General features: G+C 34.5%; 1 protein-coding gene across 1 annotated transcript in view; it reads right to left on the reverse strand.

Annotated features, from left to right (window-relative positions):
- The window catches only part of LOC107456578 (neuronal acetylcholine receptor subunit alpha-7-like), a 252,153-nt gene that overhangs the window by 5,112 nt on the left and 221,914 nt on the right, over window positions 1-25,127 (reverse strand). Inside the window, exons 5-8 of the mRNA XM_071180921.1 lie at window positions 21,651-21,907; window positions 15,004-15,198; window positions 6,127-6,213; window positions 638-747 (exon numbers count right to left, since the gene is read on the reverse strand). Coding sequence (XP_071037022.1) covers window positions 638-747; window positions 6,127-6,213; window positions 15,004-15,198; window positions 21,651-21,907 — 649 coding nt within the window. The remainder of the gene's footprint in view (window positions 1-637; window positions 748-6,126; window positions 6,214-15,003; window positions 15,199-21,650; window positions 21,908-25,127) is intronic.

A 25,127-nucleotide genomic window follows, 5' to 3' on the forward strand; every position in this document is an offset into this window, starting at 1 on the left:
TGAGCAAAAGTAACGAGTAAAAGTACAAGTACTTTGAGCAAAAGTAACGAGAAAAAGTACAAGTACTATGAGCAAAAGTAACGAGTAAAAGTACAAGTACTTTGAGCAAAAGTAACGAGAAAAAGTACAAGTACTTTGAGCAAAAGTAACGAGTAAACAGTAAAAAAGTTTTGATTTTGTAAAGTAACACGTAAAAAGTATATGTTAAAGTACAATTAGAAAACGAACGTGAATAACATGATTAGAAAACAAACATGTTATGATATGACTATATTTACTTGATATTATATATAATAATGATCTCAAAATACTATATTTAAAAAGTAACGACGTACAAACAAAAGCACGCCATTTTTACTTTTACTATCGTTACAAGTAACGAAAGTAAAAGTATTGCCGTGTACGCAATTGACTCAGTTAAAGTGTACACATTTTGTATCTTCCATTTCTCTTATTGGGGGCATTGATAATGGTGATTTGTCTGAGCACTAGTTTGTGAAAAAAGACAAATTTGACTGTTATTTATTATATTGGAGTGATAATCTTCTTACTTCTTGAAATCCACTAACAGTTTGTTTTGTCACTCTTAAATGCATGTTTTCTTATCATATTAATAGAATGAATATAAAATACTTACAAATTGGGGCATTTCGTGTGTATCTGAACTCCTGTGGTGATAATTGAGAACCACAACTGTCATAACTACTGAGAATGCCACCATGATCATGATGCAGGCAAAATAGGTACCTAAAATAACAAATCGGTTGAAAAGGAGTGGTTTAGTTTTATTCTATTCCTACTATTAGTGTCACACTCTCCCTATTATCTAGTTCAAATTTTCAATTGTTCATAAAATACTTTTTATTCATACACTCAAGTTCAAATACCATTTATTTAAACTTGTAGTGGATGACCACTTGATGCTAAAACAGTTTTTTTTTCTTCAAAAATTAATTTATTCATTAAATTTAATAAATGTTAGTTTTATTTTTATATGGGAAAAAATATTGTAATTATTTAATAAAAAATAACTAAAAAAAAATTCTTTGTTGACCTCAGTACGAATTGAATTTTATTTACTTTGTTTTAAATATTACTTGTTTTTAGTGTACACCGAAGAGCTATTATAACCACCCTCCATCTATAACAATGGGCTCGCCCAGGAACAATGTTTTCATGGGGCACATTAGGACCCATAAACCTCATAGAACAATCCCTGACGCCTCTAAACTACTTGAACATAGTTCACCCATTTATGGCAACAGTTTTTCCTGCTGGGGATGGTGTTTACCAACAGGATAATGCAGCATGTCATAAGGGTCGAATCGTCATGGATTGGTTCGAGGAACATTCCAGTGACTTTCAAGTCATGTCTTGGCCCCTTAATTCATCTGACCGTAATCCAATAGAGCATTCGTGGTCCTACTTGGAAAACCAAATTCGTGCTGCCACGCTGCCCCCTAGTGCCGCTGGACCAGTGGGTGAGCGCATGGTACCAGATACCTCAGACTACCTATCAGCACTTTGTGGAATCAATGCCACAGCGGGTGCTAGCAGTTTTGAGGGCTAAAGGTGGTCCTGCATGTTATTAGCAGGGTTGTCATAATGTAATGGCTCTTCGGTGTATAGAGGAGGTAGCATCACTGTAGTATTAAGCATATTTTTGGCAGTATCAGACACATTCCAATCCATAGGAAGAATGGATATTTATCCCAGGAAAATAAATAAAACCATAAAATCAAAATTTATCTATTATCTTTGCAAATATTATTACAAAGAGCATTGTCATACTTTTAAAATCACAAAATAAAAAGGTGATTCGAGAAAGGGAGATCCATCTAGAATTCAAAAAGTAATACTAAAATTGAACTTTTGGTCTGAGGACCGCAGCCCCCAGTTCTATCCAAGTCAAAATTTCTGACGGTTTTCCATTGATAGATCAACATAGTCTTGATGGTAACCATCAATAACTCCATCATCAACCATTATTTTTTTTTGATGCCAAGCAACATAAGTAACCATCACCCCAATGTAGGAATTCGAACTGATTTATGATGGTGCAACATAAAAAAAAATCCGAATTGTTTTGATTGCATATTCCTGCTAAACCAACAAGAACTTCCATTAAACCATCATAGAAATGAACCATTATGAATTTCCATCGTAGTATCCTAGAAATCAAATGTTGGAATGATTATGAACAACCATCATCCCAATTTAGAAATTCGGACTGATTTATGATGGTCCATGATTAAGAAAAAGACAAATTTGTGAGAATTCCCGCTAAACCATCATAGAAATGTATAGTTGGAATTATCATGGACCATGACGGATAGTCATTAATTGTTGGTCAATGATAGCCATACTTCTCTTGATGGTTAACCATCATAGTTTTATAGTAGCATTTTCCCTCGTGGAATGATGGAAGTTGTTAGCATATCAAAAATCATGAGCACTTAATGGAAGTGCTGGATGATGGTAACCATCAAATGAGGTTCAATCGAACTGAACTGAACATCAATCGAACTGAAACCAGCATAAACCATCAAAATTATTTGATCGACCATCAAGAATTTTGACTTGGGTAACGTCAAAAAGAGATGAATTGAAAGTAAAGTGAGCTGTTCTCAACAGACAGTCAGGAGCATATGCAAAGATTGATGGTTGGCGATTTATTGAAAGAAAAAAAAGCCGAAAAAAATGCCACCCCTCCCCCCCAGTGACAAATATTAAGTTTAAAATAATTTGGCTATAGCTAATCGCCAAAAAGGATTGTGAGAATTAGTATAGCCCTGTAACTGAAACATTTTTGTGGTAACGAAATAAAGAATAGAGTTATAAATAGATTTTGATGTTTGATTTTGTTGCGATTGTGAATTAATGAGTTTTAGATTTGTATTGAAATAAAAAATTAGCCATTACACTGATTGTTAGATTGTTAATTTAATAAAAATTTGATTACTAATGATTAAATAAAATAAATTTAAGAACATTTAAAACCTAGGAATTATATAATGCCTATTATGGAGTCAGAACGCGTAAAAATGCATTTTCGAAAACTAATATACTTTTAAGCAACTTTATATTGATAAAGAAGGAAAGGAAATACTTTGTACTAAAGCAAAAAACAGCGTGAAAAAAGCACAAGTAAAAAACAGAAATGGACACACTATAGTTTCTGCTCTATAAACAAGAATCTTCTTCGAATTAGTTTAGACACTGAGTTCCACTTTATAGAAAGAAAGTGTAGTATGATTTTGATAATAGAAACATTTCCATCCAACTATCCGACTGGGATTGACCTATTTTTTTTCTTATTTATTTATTTTTGTTTTTGAAAACAGCCTTGATTAAATTTTAATTTTATTTTTGATAAACGTGGGTTCTAAAAGTATCAATTTACAATTAACGGTAAACATTTATAAAATATTATTTTTTCAAAACAAGCAGCACAAAATTTCGAACACAAAAAATACAATTTTATGTCACAATATCAGCTCTACAAATTGTAGTGCATAATTTCCAGAATGTTTCTGCAACATTGTTTTTTTTTTTAACTGTTTCTTTTTTGTTGTTTGTTCTCTGTTTTTTTAAACCGTTTTTTTGTTCATTTTGCTTGCTGTCCGCTTTTTCATCTGTTTTTTATAAAGTAAAATTTTTAAAAAACTTCAAATACATAATGAATAAGAAATAAGTATAAGGCTCACTATTAATTTTTTACAAAAACGTTCTAAGCATTCTTATCATAAGCGTGACAAAAATAATAATTTCATACTTTGATTTTCAGTTCAAAACATCATTGTACAAAATCTGCATACAAAATTCAAAAGAATTCTAAATTAAAAAATTTTTCGCGATGTGCGTTTGTAAAATTTTTCCTTCTTCTCAAAGTCAGTGTTTTTCTGAAAATGAATTTAAAGCATGTAATAGCCAAAAAAAACATCCATTATTAGCATACGTAAAAAAACTATAACTTCGCTTCTAAAGATGGTATAAAGAAGTTGAACCAAAATTTAGAAAGCTAATAAAAAATGTTCAAATATGGATAAAAGAACTTCCGATTTTCTCTTTTTCGAATATCTTAAAAAACTCTAAAAATATCAATGAAAAATGCATGTTTTTGTGAAATGAGCCGTAAGAATGAAATACGTGTTCGAACGATTCTTTCCCTGCAAAAATGGAATATTTTTACTCATCGACTCAGCTGAGCAAAATCTTTTTATGAGTAAACTTAACTAAAGTATCCATTTCAATATTTTCTTCGAACTTTCGAACAATTCCTCCTAATCACTTTTTAAAGAAAGCAATACATGTACGAGCGTGTAAGACTTATTGTTATTTTGAATGAAAATAGTATTGAATTTCCAAGCTCACGTGACTAGTCTAATGTTTCGTTTCTGTGAGGTGCAAATTGCAGAAATGTTAGTTCAGGTTCAGTTAGTTCGCAACATAAAATTTGTTGAAACCTACTTGAAGAAAAATTACTAAAACTTATAGAATTAAACTTACAAAAGCTTATTGAATAAAACCTACTAAAACTTATTGAATAAAGCTTACTAACTTACTTTTGAATAAATCTTACTACTGATTAAAGCTTACTAACTAATTGAATAAAACTTGTAGTGAATGATACTTGATGTTAATACAGGGTTTTCAAATATTAATTCATTCATTAAATAGGGATGAGCGAAAAACGAAATGGAATTTTTCGATGGGGTAAGCGTTAGTCATCGTTTTAAATTTTACTAGAAGCGATTCAGGTTTTCACATATGTTAAAGATAACATCAGTGATCATTTCTAACTTAAAGAGCTCTATTTGAACAGAAAAATAGTGCATTGCGGACATTTAAATATTTAATTATTTTATATTCGCTGCGTCAGAAAAATTCAATAGAGAGCATTTCGGTCTAGCAAGTGTGGACCACGTCAGCAAATTTATACTTTTACAGTTGTCGGATAACACGCGCCATTTTTTTCATTTCCTACTGTTAGTTCATACTCTCCCTATATCTTGTTTAAATTTTCAATCTTTAATAAAATACTTTTTATTTATCCCACGATTAATTGAGAATGATATTACGACGTTTAATTAAATGTGTAACATTTAAATTGTGTGTATGTGCAGATAAAATTACGCGTATGAGTGTACAAAATGCGTAATATTTAAATATAGCTGTCTTTCTACACTAGTGGACAAAATTAAGAGATGGAAAGCTTTTTCGCACATGCAAGATACCCGCACACCACTCCATGTGTTTATCAATGGTTCCGTGAATGCCTAGAGGTACAGTCAAGAGATCCTAGAGCCCTATGTGTGTCTTTTCAGGGGCGCTGGTGGCCCTGAGTTCATTTTTATGGACGACAATGCGCGATCACATAGGGCTCTCATGGTTAATGAGAATCTGGGAAGCGAGGATATTCAACGAATGGTTTGGCCAGTCAAATCCCCTGACCTGAATCCTATTGAACATGCTTGGGATGCTCTTGGGAGAGCTATTGCGATGCGCCAACCTCTTCCCAGAACCATTCTGGAGTTAGAAATTGCTCTGGTGGAAGAATGGGAGGGTCTTCCACAAGTCCTCCTTAACTCCCTTATTAACAGCATGCATACTCGTTGTGGATGCTGTCTGTCTGTCAGGGGTGACCATATACCACACTAGAGGCAACACACACTGTACAAGCCTCACTTTTATTGTCATCTTTTATTCTTAAGTTCAGATTACATTGGATTTATTGGCAATAGGTCTTGCCAGTGAATGGCACTTTCATTTTTGTTTTACATACTTTATTATCGTGGAATAAGCTATATCCATAGNGCCTCACTTTTATTGTCATCTTTTATCCTTAAGTTCAGACTACATTGGATTTATTGGCAATAGGTCTTGCCAGTGAATGGCACTTTCATTTTTGTTTTGCATTTTTTATTATCATGGAATAAGCTATATCCATAGCAAATTTCATTTATTTATATTCAGTATTTTTTTTAGATATTCGGGAAAATGTCTTCCATCTCTTAATTTTGTCCACCAGTGTATTATAAAAATCAATTCAAAATATTCAGAATGTAATAATTGTTTGTGCATTTATTAAAGAAAAGAAAAAAAGATGAAAATGAGGGGGTGTACCTATTATAGAGACGGCGTCGGAAGTGGGCGGCATAGCCTCTGCCAATTGCAGCATGAACACGGTCAGGGATAGGAGAATGGTTACACCTGTAAAAAAAAAGAACAAATAATTAGAACACGGCTCTACATGGTCTGACTGACATTAATATATTTTTTTAGACATCAAGTAGGTTTATTATGCATCGTTGAACAGCCGACCCAATATTGGGGTTTACGACTACTAATGTTCAACTCCGTAGCCTCGTCATTTTGAACCCAATGCAAAAGACAAAGAAACTCCTGGAACAATACCCCCAGTGGTATTGATTTGTTATGAACATGGAAGACTTTGCGACTTGACAGATTTAACGTGCACCAATCACCATTTACTACACGGGAAGTCTTTTGCCCGGCTGGGATCGAACCCACGAACTCTTGGACTTGGGTCCAGTACACTACCAAGTAGGTTTTAAGGCTACCAATCCCACTTTACTCAGTAATGATTCATTAGATTTTGAATTTGTTTTTGCTTTCCTTCTCGTTTAGATATCAATTCGAGATCCCGAATAGAAGTTTTCATCCCCTTTGAAATATATTAATCTCTTTTCTGTCAAGGAAACTATGACTATTTGAATGTTGAAAGTCACACAAATGCATTTTGAAAATTGGATTATAGTTGACAATTTTCAATAAGGAAAGCTTTAAAAAAAGTTTTCAAAAACTGTATTTAAAGATAGATGAAATGCACAGACATAAGCTGCGAAAGTCAAATAGCTGCATAGATAATAGACTGCAGAGATAAAAAAAAAGCTGATTAAATATAGCTCTCTGAATTTGTGAGAGGGCACCTTCATAGTATAAGAAAGTTTTTTTTTATTCGGAATTTTTATGATATGGACATTAACAAGTATCAATACTCTTGAATTCTTTACGATCTTATCGACACTTGTCAATATGACATTCCCACCCAAGTCAAAATTCTTGATGATTCCAAACAATTTTGACAGTTTATGTTGGTTTCAGTGCTACTCATGACGGTCGAACATCATTTATTGGTCTTCATCCAACATTTTCCATTATGTGTTCATGGTTTTTGATCTGCCAACAAACTTCCATCATCATGATTGACTACTTTAAAACTACGATGGTTAACCATCAAGAGAAGTTTGACTTTCATGGACCAACAATCTCTGATAGTCCATGATGGTTCCAACTATACATTTTCTTGATGGTATATTGGGAATTCTTGTCAGTTCTCAGGAATATATCATCAGAACGATTGGGTTTTTTTATGTTGAACCATTAAAAATCAGCCAGAATTCCTCACATTGAGGGGATGGTGGCTCATGATCATTCCAACATTTGATTTCTAAGATACTATGATGGAAAATCTGATGATTCAACATGAACAAACCATCAAAACAAGTTGCTGTTCTTATGACCATCATAAATTAGTCCGAATTCCTACATGGTTACTTATGTTGGTTACTATCAAGATTATGTTGGTTTATCAATGGAAAACACACACACAAACACACACACACTTATATATATATATATATATACGAAATAATTTTGGATTTACGACTACTTATGCTCAACTCCGTAACCTTGTCATTTTGAAGCAAACCAGAAGACAAGGTGACTCCTGGATCATTACCCGTAGAGGTATGATTTGTTATGGGAACATGGAGGATTTTGTGACTCGTCAGATTTAACGTGCATCAGACACCATTTACTACACGAGGAGTCTTTTCCCGATTGGGATCGAACCCACGACCTCTTTACGTGGGCTCAGTGCCCTACTAACCAGGCTATCCCAGCCCTGTGTGTATGAACAGCAGTATCGACTGAAGACTATTTTTAATCTATTATGTTTGTAGACCTCAGTTGCTTATAGAATTAGCAAAACTGCCATAAATAGATAGAAATATATAACTAACGATACTAATTAGTAAAAGTTTAAATCGAAATTTCGCATCAATCTATGAAATACGGGGAAGTACAGATAGATTATTTTTTGATCGTACCAGGTAGCATTGATAGAATGTTTTAGTAGTATCAGCAAAATTAATGTTTTTCTTGTAGATTCTAAGTATCGATATTTTCTTTTGATATCATGTCAATAGTCCATATTAAAGATTTCCACAGAAATCGAAATTCAGGTAATGCGTAATAAGCATATATGGCAGTACTTTTTTTTTCGTTACTTGTACCACCGGTACAAGTAAAAAGTACATACTTTTACTTGTACTTCGTTACTTTTTAAATTTAGTACTTTTACTTGTACTTCCGTTACTTTTTTAGGGAAAAAGTACAAGTATTTGTAACGGAAATGTAGAATGAAATCGTTACTTTTTTCTAAAACTCGGTAAGCTTTCTAAAAATTACAAAAAAATTTAAAAAAATATGTGAAATATAATACTGCAGTACCTTCTAGTGCTCCCGTGGAGCACTTATTCAGCGTGGCTACGCACGTTCTGAGAAATTCTCGCAGCAGACTCAGTGACACCACTTTCGAAATGCAATTATNCTCGTTACTTTTTTTAAAAATACTTGTACTTTTACTCTTTACTTTTTAAAAGTAACGTTGCCATATATGGTAATAAGTCAGGTAATAAGTGATTCAGTTTTTCACATTATAAAAAGCCCGGGTACTTATACATTTTAAATATTATCACCTGCATTTTATTTATCATACAGCTGTAGTAACAATATCCTTTCTTTAAAAAAATCAATATAAAATATTTTTTTTGACATGTAATACATCCATGTATTTGTTATACAAGTTTTAAAAGACTTTTTCTTGTAAAATAAAGCGCGGTCATCAGAAACTTTTCTCACAAAATTCCTTCGTTTCAAAGACATAACTTCTTTTATCATAAGGCCTAAAAGGATTAAATGAATTGGAATAATTCATTTTTACGTAGCCTAATATTTATTTTCTTTTATATTTCATCGATTTATGGCCATAAAAAAATGATTCGACAGGCGTAACACACACTTGTGTTTCATTCTATTTTTAACGAACGCATGCAATACTCGTTCAATAACAAGATGCTTAAGAAAAGATATCGGAATCTATAAAACAACATTTAAAAGGAAGCGTTACTTGAAACAATTATTTCTACTTGAGAAAATGATTTTGTAATTAGTCACATTTCGTTTTATTCCTCGCCAATTATTATAATTCTTTAGCACAAAGAAAACGGTTTCGATAACTTTTCTCATCACTAATTAAGGATGAGATTTATTCATATCAGGGGAAATATTCGTCACTCAAAAATCAATGACGCTTATGAACTCAAAGTTTTTAATTTTGTATTTAACTTTAATAGGTTCTAATTATTTCCCCCTTTATATCTCTCTGGACCCCGTATCATTCATTTAAAAGACAACCACGTAAAGATTTAATAGGAAATATCTGATTCGCTCTTTTTTTAATTGCCTGGAAATATTTTTCGTCAGATAATTTATTCTTGTATTTGATGACAGTTTCTTAAATTAAGTAGATTGGAATAAATTATTTCAGATTTCTTTCGAAGTCTCTTTTTCTTTTTTCATGAGTGAGTCAGTATTCCATTTTTGTTTAATTTGCAACCAGACCCTGGATAAATTATTAGACGCACTGTAAGATTCTATGAAAAATCTTAATTATCAAGTGATACAATACAGCTTTATTGTTTTTAGGCGACTGAAACCGGTTTGCAGTTGTATCAATGGGTGAAATGAGACGATGTTAGGGTCGAACCAAATGGAAATTTAGTAAGAACGATGTAAAACAGGGTACTCTTGTTTTAATAAAAAATGAGCAACTTCCTGCCACACAGTGGTCAGTTGGAAGAATAGTGGAAATATTTCAAAGTAGGGATGGAAAAATAAGAATTGTAAATTTACGTATGCCTAATGGTAAAATATTCAAGAGAAATGTCAGAGACATTTGTATATTACCGCTTGAATGAAAAAAAAAATGAACCATCGCCACAGCTCTCAATAAATTTGTTTTGTTTGTAACCAGTCGCCTAGAATTACTTATAACCTCTTCATACAGTCCAAGCTATCGACGACCTTATACAACTGATAAGTATAATTTTACATAGAATCTTAGAGTGCATCAAATAATTGGTCAGAGACTGTAGGTTATGTTCCAAGTTTCATTTTTTCAATTTTCATTATTCAATTTAATAAGAAAGCTGAAAAACAAAGCAAAAACACCCAGTTGTTTTTTCGTTGAATTCTATATACAAGTCAGAACATCTAAAATCGAAAACAACGACTGAAATTCCTCTATAGTTTGTCTAAAGTAAGAACTCCTCTAGCCATTCGTCTGGACCCGTTACAATGACTACGGTAACGATGTGTAACTATTTCAAGTAGGGGTGTGGGGTCACTGTGTAGGACTGCTTTAGCCTCGGGTCTGCGCGAGAAAGGGAATATTTTTCTACGGACTATTGTGTTAGTCCTAAAGTGAAGAGAAGCTTCCCTCCCTGAAATGGGCTATTTTTGTTTTCATTGCGGCAGATGGCCTCTGACTTTGCTGTGAGGCAGTTCTTACAATAGACAAACTATATTCACTCTTGTTCAAAAAATATGAATATTGAAACCCATTGACTAACTGCTTTAATTTGAAGCAATAACTGCAGATTTTCTATCTAAACATTTTGTATTTGCACCAAAAATTGTACCAAGGGTTAAATGATTTGATTGTTATAATGTTAATAGCTTAATAATATCTACAATATATTGATAGCTAGGATATTAATAGCTTAAACGATATTTATATGATATTAATAACCTGAATGAATATTTGTTTTTCTTGTTACTAAACTACGACGTATAACATATCTTCGAAAGTTGGACACACACGAGAGAACCTAATTCCGAACCTATCCTTTAAAGAGGCTAGTCCTTCATCCTTGAGTCCATAGTCTACTCCGATGACTTGAGCGGGACTCACATGCGTCCATAAGCTACACGGATGGCTAGACGCATATATGAGCACATAGCAGTCAAAAGGTTAAGTATAAATTTTCACAGGAATTAATAGTGAAAAAGGTTTTAAGTGATGTTTTTATATACAAATAAAATTAAGACTTTTTTTTTCGCTGAAAAATCTAATTTTAGTTTCATTTAACTGAATATTAAGATTATTATTGAGTTTCTAAAAGTCTTATTGAGCAAAAAAGCTCAGTGAATTGTGAACGCCAAATGTTCATAAATTATACTTCAAATGCAAGACGTTGCTGGTTTTTCGTTGTTCCTGAGTCAAAATTTTTGATGGTTCTCCATTGATGGACCAACATAATCCTGATGATAACCATCCATGATTCTCTCATGTACCATTATATTTTTTGATGGTAATCAACAAAAATAACCATCACCTCAATGTAGGAATTCGGACTGATTTATGATGATCCAACATGAGAACAACAACATGTTTTGATGGTTTGTTCATGTTGAATCATCATGAATTTCCACCATAGTGTCTTAGAAGTCCAATGTTGGAACAATCATCATCCCAACGTAGGAATTCGGACTGATTTATGATGGTCCAGCATGAGAACAACAACTCGTTTTGATGGTTTGTTCATGTTGAATCATCATGAATTTCCACCATAGTGTCTTAGAAATCCAATGTTGGAACAATCATCATCCCAATGTAGGAATTCGGATAGATTTATGATGGTCCAGCATGAAAAAAATCCTAAATTGTTTTAATGGTATATTCCTGAGAACCAACAAGAATTATTATTAAACCATCATGGAAATGCATTATTGGACCATCACGAATTCCCATCATAGAATCTTAGTCAAATGTTGTAACGGTCATGAACCACCATCACCCCGATGTAAGAATTCCGACTGATTTGTGATGGTTCAACATAAGAATAGTAACTAGCTTTGATGGTTTGTTCTTGTTGAACCATCATAAATTTCCATCATAGTTTCTTAGAAATAAAATGTTATAACGGTTATGAACAACCATCATCCCAATGAAGGAATTCGGATTGATTTATGATAGTCCAACATAAAAAAAAATTGTTATGATGGTATATTTCTGTTGAACCAACAAGAATTATTACTAAACCATCATATGGAAATGCATTATTTAACCATCACGAATTCCTATTAAACTATCATGAAATGTATAGTTGGAACCATCATATGAACCTTCCTATATTTCGTATTTCATAACATTTAAAGAATTAAAACAAAGTCTAAATTAATGTCGATGACGTAAATTCACAGTATTTATTACACTTATATGTTGAAGGCGCATGTTAATGAAGGCGAATATTTTATTATACTAATTCGAAATAGAGTAGGAGTCTCAAGTTCAGGCGAATTTTTCCCACTCCTAACTTTTCCCCTCTTCGTTTCCATTGCTTATGGCTAAGTTTACGTCTACGTCCCTGGTAACGAAGTTGCGGATATCCTGGCTAAAAGAGGCTGCTCTGAGATGGCAACTACCCACTATGACCTCACTTTTCAAGAGATTTTCTCAGTGACGAAAAATAGAGTCCGGCAGGTCTGGCTCTCCCCTCCTGCCCATCCCTGGTTCTGTAGGAAAAGACTAGGATGTGCATTGGATCTTGAGGCTGACAGACAGGCTCAAACGGCCGCCTCAAGATTTATCAGTGGGCACCTCAAATGCATGACCTTTGAATGCGGCCGCAAAGTCTTCCCAACGTGCACCAAGTACCATCTGATGCCGGCCTCCCCCGATCATGTCCTCGACTGCTTGGGGCTCGCTCTTGCGGATATCCGTGATAGCCCACTTCGGGTGCTTGATTTTGCTAGGGTCCACGGTCTCTTGGATTTGATCTAGCTGTCGCTAGATCCTGAAGGATTGGACACAACACAACATGGCTAAGTTTACTCTTTTTCCACAGTGAAGGCTCAGAGGATAGAGCGTTTGCCTTCCAATGAGGTAAACTGGGTTCGAATCAGAGCAATGGCTAGTCGATATGAATCCCGCATCCGGCTTGCATCGACCACAGTGCTGACGTAAAACAGTCTCAGTGGTAGACGGATCAGTCCCCTTGCCGTTAGACTAACCGTTGGAGGATTTCATGGTTTTTCTCTCAGTTCTCTCATGGTCCTCCACAAATTCAGGTTAGTTCCATGAGAAAGTCATCCACGAAAGCAAACTTTTCTCCATTACTTTATCCAGGAATTCCCATTGTCCTATGTATTGGGTTTAAAATGACAAGGCTACGGAGTTCGTTATTAGTAATCGCAAAGCCCAGAAAAATTGGATCGGCTGTTGAACGACGGTTATAAAATCAGCACGTTTTTGAAAGAAGATGGGATATATACTGACAAGGGGAAACTCGCGAAACCGTGGTAATGTAGAAAAGTTGAGAGAGTGGGGCAATCGCGAAAACTTGAGGCACCTATCCCAGAAAGCATATAACATTACGGCAACCATGACGGAATTTCTTTTTTATTATCAAGAAAGTGTTTGCACTAAAAATCTTTTTTTCAATAAAGCAAAAAAATTGAAGTTTCAAACCTTCATCTTAAGAAGATTAAAAATTATTCGTTTTTAAACTTTTTTAAAAAAGCATTGTCACTTACGATGTTTAGGCTGACGCGACATTAGAGATAGGATCCAATTGCATTGTGCATTAAAATTTCATGACAAGGTGTATTTTTAACTGAGTTTACAAGATATTGCGAAAAAAACTTATAATTACGTAGATTGAAGACTATTTCCACTTTGAGACTAACTTTATTAAAGGATTTTTTCTCAAAATCTTCTCAAAAATAAAACACAAAAACCAGACCACTTGGAATCTCCCCCCCAAAAGCACACATGGTATCAGAGTTCTCGACCTGGAGGCTCCCTGGCCCAAGGTTTTAGTAGACAGGAACGAACTATTCTTGCCCGCTTTCGAAGTGGGCACCTTAAATCAATGAAATTTTCGGAAGGATCCAAGAACTTTGAAATTTTTAACAACTGTTCTTCAGAGCAGGCCTCGTCTCACCCCATCTTCCCGTGCCTAGGGCTCACCCAACCAGGATTTAGCAGATGGAAGGTGTTGAATTTTTTGAGGGTGTATAACGTCATGGACCTGGCCAATTGGGGCGCGCAACAACAACAACAGGGATTTGTTTCCCTCTCGAACACCCTATGTCAACCTCGATTTAAGGTTCTTATATAGAAGTTTGTTTTCTAAGGTTTTGGATGAGGGTAATGTCGGTAGAATAGAGCAAATGGTCACAGATCTCGTTTTAAGGTTAGAAGGTTTGCACTCAAACCGCATAACAAACTTTATTAGGCTTACATTAAAAGGTTTTTGCTAGGTGAAAATAAACCTTATTTTGCTATATCTGGGTATTATACACCGAAGAGCCATTGCATTACGACCACCCTGCTAATAACATGTAGGTCCACCTTTAGCCCTCAAAACTGCTAGCATCCGCCGTGGCATTGATTCCACAAGGTGCTGATAGGTAGACTGAGGTATCTGGTACCAAGCGCTCACCAACTGGTCCCGCAATTCCCTCACATTGTGAGGGGGTAGCGTGGCAGCACGAATTTGGTTTTCCAAGTAGGACCACAAATGCTCAATTGNTAAACATCTGGAACGTTCCTCGACGATTCGACCCTTATGACATGGTGCATTATCCTGTTGGTAAACACCATCTCCCGCAGGAAAAACTGTTGCCATGAATGGGTGAACAACTATGTTCAAGTAGCTTACAGACGTCAGGGATTTTTGTATGAGGATTATGGGTCCTAATGTGCCCCATGAAAACATTGTTCCAGGGCCAGCCAGAAACCATGAAAACCTGGGCTAGCCTATTGTTATAGATGGAGGGTGGTCATAATGAAATGGCTCTTCGGTATATTTACTAACATGTACATATATAGACAGAATGGATAATTACCAAGTGTGAGCTTCTCTCCTGAGTCGGGTGGAAGAGCGAATCCCAGGAGTGCCATCGAAGAGATGAGAACACATGGAATGATGAGGTTGAATCCGTAATATAAAGTCCTCCGCCTGATGTGGATATAGAAGGTGATGTCCACGTAAGGCTCTGGGCAGCAAGCATAAATTATCTCGTTGCGCTTGCCTGGCAGTGCTAAAAAACAAAACAGGCATTAGAAGAAGAAAAATTATTTATTTAAAAAATCGCAGTGAATACTGCAACACAGGGCAGCGATGGCTCTGGGATGGAGCGCTTGCCTTCCAATGAGGTGAACCGGGGTTCCACCCCTGCTCGATAGGAATTCCGCATCCGGCTTGCACTTGACCACAGTTCTGACGTGAAATATCCTCAGTGGTAGATGGATCATGGATTTGAGTCCCCTTGCAGTCTGGCAAACCATGGGAGATTCTCGTGATCTTCCTTTTCCTCTCCATATAACTCAAATGCGGGTTAGTTCGGTCAAAAAAGTCATCCGAGAAGGTAAATTTCTCCTGATACTTGATACAACAGCTTTTTCGTCTTCTGAGTTGGATCCAAAATGACATGGCTACGGAGTTCAACATTAGTAGTCGTAAATCCTAAAAATTGGGTCGGCAGTTCATCGACGTTTATAAAAAATACTGAAACACAGTTTTTAGTTAGAGGATGCGCAAGCAATGCCTCAAAATCTGTTTTCTTCGCTTTTTCGAGTAAAAAAAATTCAAATAAATGATCAGTTACTACAAATAAGTTGCTCCACATTATTCACCTTATTCATAAATTTCAACTTTCAAAACGCTTCAAAAATTACGGGTCCCGCAGTGGACTGATCATAAGGATGCGGTTCTCAGTAGAACACCGAAGTGAAGCATCACTGACACCCGTATTCACCACGCCGAGTTAAATTCAAGAGTAACTCGAGGATCGGAATATCCACGGTTCAGAGTTACTCTCGGATTAACCCTCGCTTTTTATTCTCCAACCGTTTTCAACAGAGGATTTCACAACTCGAGTTTAACTCTTGCAGGAAATATAACGAGGCCTTTGATTGGGCAAGGTAAAACCATGTGACTTTGTANTAATCACGATTACAAGTAATTGATTACTGTAATCAATATTGTAATCATGATTACAGCTGTAATCAAAATATTTGAAAATTGTAATCATGATTACAAGTAATTGATTACTGTAATCAAAAAATGTAATCGATTACATTTTTGGCCAACTCTGCCGGAGAGTCAGAACTGTCGATGAAATCTGCGAGTTTGGCGAAATTTCGGCTGGAGAATAACGTTTCGCACTAAACTCGTGATTTTACTCTTACTCATAGATTACCCGGAGGTAATCTGTGCTGGTGAATACGGACGTGACTGCGGGCAGTAGGCAGATGGGTGACCACTTTGATCAGCCTGCGTAGGGATCGAGGGTGCGCGTTATCGGTCCTCGTTAAACTGTTCTACCGTAAAATGCTTGACTTCGCGCGCAGATCGTTGGTCTGCTAAAGCAGGGGAGCCTCTGCAGAGGATCAAAATTACGATGCTTGTCCTCGGATCATCTTCAGGTATGCTTCCCAGACTGCCGCCAATAGCCCATATTGCAGCTTTAGTGAGACGTAAATAAAATACCTACCATAATTTACATTCCTTTCCTCAAAAGTAAAATTTCTGCGAATTTACTTGGGAATTCTTTTTCAAATATGATCTAGAAATATCTTTTTTTACTAAACTGAGACATTTTTTTTTATAACCGTCGTTGAACAGCCGACCCAAGTTCATGGGTTTACGACTACTAACGTTCAACTTCGTAGCCTTGTAATTTTGAACCAATCCAGAAGACAAGGAAACTCCTGGATCAGTACCCCCAGAGGTATTTATTTGTTGTGGGAACGTGGAGGACTTTGAGACTCGACTGATTTAACGTGCATCAGTCACCATTTACTACACGGGGAGTCTTCGGCCGGCGAGGATCGAATCCACGACCTCTTGGATATGGGCCCAGCGCCCAACCGACCAGGCTATCCCGACCCTAAACTGAGACATTATATTTGTTTGATTTTCATGCAAATAATTTTCTTGGTTAACGTGTAAAGTCGGGATCTGGCAACAAATTTCGATTGCAAAATTTCCGCCGATAGTCAGTATCTGGTTACCATGTTATTCTTTTCTTTGCTGTCTCTGCTTTTGATGACGTCAGAATTGGTTAACCATAATTTCTACTTACCGTTATGTGATTGGTTCTTTTTTTTTAATTTTCATATGTTTATACATAAGCATGTTTTCAAATCGCCAAATCGGTGCTCTAGTTTCTAATTTTTTAAACGGAGAACTTTTTCTGCGGAGGTATAGCCACATTGAATATACCAACAAAGTCAAGTCTTCCCATAATCGATGATAAAAAAAAAACTGCTTACCCTATCCAAAGTATGCTTTAATTGGTATTTTCGAAAACAACAATAATTTAAGGATGAATGTACCGGAACTTGGTTTACAATTTCTCCTTTGTTGGTTTAAATATATTAACTACCATTTTTTAAATGTATCTGAATGTTGAATGCAATGCTAAGGTGAAATAAATAGATTCTTCACATAATTCTTTTAGATTGTTCAACGGCAATTTCGGAGATATATTATGCAACAGTTTTTACAGTGTTTAAAAGAAAGAAGTTAATGCAGCCCGATCTCTATTTCAGAATTCCGATAAAAAGTTCCTCATATGGAAAATTCGTTATATAGAAAATCATCATTTGAAATACTTATACAACACAAAACAGGTTTTAAATTCATAAACACTCGACATAATTCAAATAGCAATTGATGCAGCTTTATCTTGTAAATTATTATCCACTATCGAATTGTTTCAAATGATTTTAACATTTTATCACATGAAGGTTTGGTGATTTCTTCATAATTTCCGTTTTCATCTTCTTTGTCCTCCTCTCAATTTATTGCTGTATTGCTTTTATTTTTCACACTGTCCAAAATATTCGATTCAGTTAATATTTCGGTGGTTGCAGCTTCAGAACCAATAAAAAGAAAATTATTAATCAGTACATTACCGTTCATTTCGTGGTTCTCTCTTAGCTGTACCCGCCTTCTTTTTTTTGATCATCTGTGTCTTGGCAACGAGTAATGATACACTTGCATTGAAATAAAAAGCGCTACATTTATTGAGAATCGAAACATTTGCTCTTTATAGAATTAACAAACAGATTTATTTGTTTAAAAAAAGGATTAGAAATGATTAAATTTAAGAGCTAGGCAATGTGTAATCCCTCTAATGGCCTACTTCTGCTTATTTGTTGTTTTTCAAAATCGGTCTTTTTAAGCTTTATTATAGCTTTGAATACTTTCATTGTTTCTATTTTAAACAAACATTCTCGCGTATGATATGTTCAAATTAAACATTGAACCTTAACAATATATTGTAAATTTAGATTTCAAATATTAACGAGCTATTTTTTTAAAAAAATAAATTGTCTTTTTTTTTTCATTTGGCTTACAGTAGAAAACTTTTTACGAGATTTAAAAGAGATAGTATTGATTGAAATTTTCATTCACTGTTAAAACTGTGATGTTATACCTATCCTAATTTGTTGTTTTTATATTTAATTTTATAACCGTCGTTGAATATAGCTGACCCAAATTTATGGGTTAACAACTACTAATGTTACTACTCCGTAGCCTTGTAATTCCCAATCCAGAAGACAAGGGAACTCCTGGATCAAGTATTGGGAGAAATTTGCCTTCGTGGAGGACTTTTTGATGGAGCTTACCCGCATTTGCGTTACATGGATAGGAAGAGCACGAGAACCTCCCAAGTTTAGCCTGACGGCAAAGGGACTCTAACTCATGATCCGTCTACCACTGAGGATATTTCACGTCAGCAGTGTGGTCGCTGCAAGCCGGATGTGGAATTCGCATCGATTGGGATTCGAACCCGGTTCGCCTGATTAGAAGGTGAACTCTCTATCTCCTGAGCTATTGCTGCTCCATACTGGAAAAAAATATATATATTTAACTCGATCCTCAAAATTACGTCAAAATGAATTTTTCTCAACAGACAGTATTTTTTATTCGATTTCAGTAGTTTTCGTAAGATGAGCCGCATAACCAATTAGAATTGGTTTCAAATAATATAAGCCTGAAATAAACTACCGTTCGCGTAAAATACGCGAAACAATTCATCATAAAAACTTGTTAAAATTTGCATTTGGCTAAGACTTACGGAAATTGGCGATTACCTTTGATATGTGGCTAATTTAATGGCTAATAATTTGAAGTCCATAGCTCGGGTCCTGGTGTTGTTATATCTTAAACTTCCGGGTTCGATTCCCGGCATGGAAACATTTTTGAGTCGCGATGGCTCAGGGGATAGAGCTTTCTCCTTCCAATGTGGTGAACTAGGTTCGAATCCCAGGGATGACTGATCGATACGAGTCCGCATCTGGCTTGCATCGACCACAGTGTTCACGTGAAGTATCCTCAGTGGTAGACGGATCATGGGTTAGAGTCCCTTTGGCATCAGGCCAACCTAGGGACGTTCTCGTGGTCTTACCTCTCCACGTAAACCAAATGCGGGTTAGTTCCATCAAAAAATCCTAAACGAAGACTAAATTTCTCCCAATATTTGATCCAGTCGTCCCCTTGTCTTCTGGATTAGGTTCAAAATGACAAGAATGTAGAGTTGAGCATTAGTAGTCGTAAACCCCCAAAAATTGGGTCGGCTGTTTAACGAAGGTTATAAAATAAAATAAATGATAAAGATTCGATTCGCGTACTCAAGTTAACTAAATTCATGAAATTATTTCGTCAATCTTGGTTAAACTTTCTGACGATCGTCATTTTTTTCGTTTACAAGAATGTGAAATTTTGATTTCGCCTCGCCCGATGCTTTAAAAAAAAGAGTTGTTATAAAAGGTAGTTATAGTTGTATAATAAAGATGTTCTTTTAAGAAGGTGTACTTAAATCTGTCACTTGCATTAAATAATTTGAGAATATTTTCTATCCGTTAATAAACACATTTTATTTTTAGAAACATGAATCCTTAAATTCTTACTTTATGCTGTATCGTAAATAAGCAATGAATCTTTATAAATTTCAAATGACATTACATTTTATAAAAGAAACATGTTTGGTGCAGTAAAAGTATGTCGTTTCACGACACCAATTTGGTGAAAAGTACCATTTTCGGTGTTGAGATGTTTCTTACAGTGTTTAAATTTAAAATAAATTACTGAAAGAAAGAAAGAAATCCAAAGATTTAAAGAACCTTAATAAAGTTATTCCTTTAATCATTATTTCACGTAGACGTCTACTTATTTATTAAACAGAGAATAAATTAATTACAATTGCGTTTCATATGGAATTCTTTATTTTCAAAGAAAATAATAATTAATAGATGAGAAGGAAAATTACACTTTTTTTTATTCCAAAGTTCCTTAGATAAACGCAAACGAGTTTTAAATAAGTTAATTGAAAATAAATATTTATACTAATGGTTTAGACAGTAACTATAACCGTAGACGAAAAAGAATAAAACGAAATGTGTTTATTTATGAACTGAAACATGAATCCTTAAGTAATTTTAGAAACGTGTTTGTTTTGTGAACTTAATATCAACTTCATACTCATTGAGAAATATTAAATTCAATAATAAATTAAGCTCAGTTTCTTAGCCAGGAACATAATTAATATTCTCACACATCACACTATTCTTTCAATTTATTCCAAATTCCGTTTTTTTTATTAGGCAGCTAAAAATTATGCTCATTTCTTATTAGTTGTAACATAATTCCGCACATGTCATTTGATTATTTTGGAATACTGTTTTAGATGATTCGAAAAGGGGTGATTTGTTTTAAGGAGTCGATGTTTTTTCATTTAATTTTCGTAAATATTCAGAGATCAATAAAATGAAAGGAGAATTTTTGATTTCAATCAAGGCTCTAAGGCTGCAAAGGCTGTTCGAGACATTTGTGCTGCGTATGGAAGGGCCATTGTCGAAGGATCACCTAGTGAATGGTAATCTAAACGTTAAAATGTAAATTTTGTCCTCAAAGGCATTCGTCGTTCTGGCTTTCCAGCTGTGACCAGAGAAGAGCAATTATTCACTGACCGGTTTCGTGAAAAAAATGAGCACCTAATTGGGTATACTATAGCCTACGTCACAGGATGTGTTATTCCTACTAAATTTAACTAAAAAACAGCATTTTCTGCGAACCTGATTTTTAGCAACAAGTAAACATTACATGAAGTGTGTTGTTATAAGTCGCTACTCGGCAGGTTGGAATTGTATTAGTCTAGTTCCTTTTGAAATATGAATTTAGTAAACATATTTAGAACTCAGCTTATTAATTAAACTAAAAGGTAAATGTTATTCCTAGTAAGTAGAAGTAGTTGTGTTTTTTTCATATTATACCCAATTGGTAAAATATATTTTCCCGCGAAAATCTCACCAATAGTTTTCTTTCAACGGTGATCACGTGAATCGCATGCCGTGTGAAAGGTCCCTGTGATTGGTTCCAAAGAAATTATTAAAGAATTTATTGACTCATAAAGTGGTGCAAGTCTGAACTGAAATCGTTAAATGGATTTATTTAAGTATCTGCTATAATGTAAATACTCACCGATGAGATCCCACTCTCCGTTCGTGATGTATGTGGAGAGATCCCCACCTTCTTCGTTGGACAGCCGAAGGTCCAGTTGATTCCCGTCATATGTCCAAGAACCGAACTTCATCTCGCACTTCTGGTCATCGAAGGGAAACCACGTGATGTCTATCTTACAAGTACTCTTGAATATCCCAGGTGGAATGTACGTGCAGCTGCCATTGTTACGCACTACAACATTTGTAGGGTGGGTGCCATCAAACTTCTCGTCTGCGCTGAAAGGATCAAGTCATTTCATGAGTTAGATTTAAAAATGCTTTTTTTTATGCTGCACATTTGTTTTCTATTGCATCAATGTATGTACACATCAAATTTCATTAAAATCGGTCCAGTAGTTCTAGAGATAATCGACCCAGTCTGCAAACTCTATTAATTTCCTACACCAATGAATATAATTTAGGATTTAAAACATCTCTTAGAGCAGTGTTTCTTAACCTTTTTGCTATAATGGACCCCTTTTAAAAAATTTTCAAGAAGTCACGGACCACCCCCCTGTGAGAAAAAAAAATAATTGCAAAAAACATCAATTATTAGAAAACATTTGATTTTATTATTTTAATAGTATACAAAATTTTTAAAATTAAAATTTTTAATGTGAAGGTTGCTGCTGCTTTTCCGTAATTAATGAATTTAATTGGGGGATGGTTTTCGACAAAGCAACGTGTATATCATGTTCAACATTCAATCGATTTCGATGTTATATTTTTACTGTCACAAGTGTGGAAAATCCCGCTTCGCAAAGATACACAGTAGCAAACGGAATTATAGCTGCCATAGTTCGATTTACAAGTAATCGGTAGGCTTCCAAACGTTTTAAAAATTAGGAGAAGTCAGCGGACCCCCAAAATATAACTCATGGATCCCTTAGGGGTTCATGAACCACAGATTAAGAAACCCTGTCTTAGAGCAAGTAATCTCGCAAATGAATGTAAATGTTTATCCTCGTAATCAATATTTATTTTTTCTTACGATTATACACATTTCGAGATAATCGAATATCCTGTTTACTGTCCACGAATAATTCTGGTTGTAATTTTATGTTGAGCAGAAAAAAGTAATTTTATATAAATTAAATTATTAAATAGGAGAAAAAGTATTATAAATTATTTTGCATCGCAAATGCACTGTAAAAACAAAAGGAAAGCTAATTGCGAACAAGAATAATTAGTTTAAAAATATTATCCCTTCGATTTCGTACGAAGTAAAAAAAAATTTCCTCTCTTTCTTCTAACTGATTGAAAAACCGATATTAATTAGAATTTTCAAAATGAAAGAAAAAAATTCATTTTATTTCCTAGAATTAATCTACTTGGTCAATCAGTGATTAAAATTCTTAATGGCGACTTATTAACTAATGTATTCCGGTGATTGTTGATATTTTTATTCCATTTTAAAGTGCTTCTTTTATTCATTAACATAATTTTTCCTTTTCGATTGGGTCGACATTTATGATTTCAAAATAGAAAAAAACATTTCTAAGTTATTTTTCTGAGAAATAAAATCTTGTGATGTCTCTGATTTAATAAAAGGAACCTTTAGTCTTAATTAGTTAATTAAATATTTGCAAGAGATCAGTTTATTTTAAGATGAAGTTCGAAAAAGCAATAACACTTTTGAAACAAATCAATTGATTAAAGGGAGAATTGAATAAAGTAATTTACAACTCAAATTTTGACGGAATAATTACACTTAAAATGTTATATTATAAATCTTGATATTAAAACTATTTTCAAAACAGTCTCAATGCTTTAAAAGCAGTATAGTAAAAAAATGCTGTTTTCAAAGCGTTTAACAAAAAATCTTAATCGTTGGAGTGGCTTAAATTATAATTTTTTTAAAATGCACAAACAATATTAGTTTATATGTATTATATATTTTTTTTAATTTTTACAGTTTTTATAATAACATGGTATTTTAACGGAGCGTTTTTGATAAGCTTTATTCATTGTAAGTTTTTTTTGTCTCACACAGAATATAGATAACCAAGCGGTTAAAAAAGCGATCGAGAATCAAAATAGATTTACAATGGAATCTGAACAAATAAAACCCGTCAAAAAGTAATGACTCGAAAGCACGATTTAAAATATTCGACATTTCCTTAATTCCTGAGGGGAAAAAAAGTTCTTTTTTCATTATGCCGCATATCAGCAGTCGGTGGGCCACAGATTGTGCACTCCAAAATATATTTTAAGAAAAAACAAAATCTTCCTGTGAGAGCTCAGGGGATAGAGCATTCGCCTTCCAATGAGGTGATCTGGGTTCGAATCCCAGCGATGTCTGATGGATACGAATTCCGTATCTGGCTTGCACCGACCACAGTGCTGAAGTAAAATATTCTTAGTGGTAAACAGATCATGTGTTACAGTCTTGCCATCAGGCTAACCAAGGGAAGTTCTCGTGGTTTTCTTCACCGTGTATGGCAAATGTGGTTTATTTCCATCAAAAAAGTCATCCATGAAAGCGAATTTCCCCCAATACTTGATCGAGAGTTTACTCGTCTTCTGGATTGGGTTCAAAATTCTAAGGCTAAGGAGTTGAATATTAGTAGTTGTATATCTGATATTGGGTCAGCTGTTCAGAGACGGTTATAAAATAATATAAAATTACAAAATAATATTTGATGAATAGGGAGTCGTGTTGGTTCAGGAGATAGAGCCTTCCTATGAGGTGAACCTAGTTCAAATCTCAGCAGTAGCTTTTCGATACGAATTCCGCACCCGGCTCACACCAACCACAGTGCTGACGAAAAATATGCTCAGCAGTTGACGGATCATGGGTTGGAGTCCCCTTGCAGTCAGACTAAACGTAAAAGGTTTTCGTGGTTTTCTTCTACATGCAACACAAATGCGAATCAGTTCCATCAAAAAATCCTCCACTAAGGCAGATTTCTCGCAATACTTGATCGAGGAGGTTACTTGTCTTCTGGATTGGGTTCAAAATGACAAGGTCATGGAGTTGAACATTATTAACAAAGTAAAATCTGCCAGCGAAAGGCCTTGTACTAAAAATAATATAATAAAAAGTTAAACTTTCTAAATTAAACATTTCTTAAATTGAAAACCGTACGTATTTGCAACTCAGTTCAGAAAAATTCGACTTTAAATCATGTTATCTTTTAATTGATAAATGTAAATTGTGATTATGTATTGATTGACAATAAATTTTAATATAAGGCAAAGAAATACAACAGTTTTGCGATCGAAAGAAATATTAATTTGTAATTAGTGAAATTACTTTCGTGTTTAAAGTAACTTTCCATTAAATGAAATTAGCAAAAACAATTCATTTATTTCATTAAGCAATTTATCAATATTTTTTTCTCGCAGTATTAACGTAGAACAATTTCAGCAGAAAAGAATAAAACGTTTCGCAGTTAAGAGAGTTTTTGCAAAATGGCGATTAGAATTTTTTTCTTTTCTTTCAAACATTGGGTTT

Source organism: Parasteatoda tepidariorum, chromosome 5, assembly GCF_043381705.1.
Source record: "Parasteatoda tepidariorum isolate YZ-2023 chromosome 5, CAS_Ptep_4.0, whole genome shotgun sequence".
Lineage (NCBI taxonomy): Eukaryota > Metazoa > Arthropoda > Arachnida > Araneae > Theridiidae > Parasteatoda > Parasteatoda tepidariorum.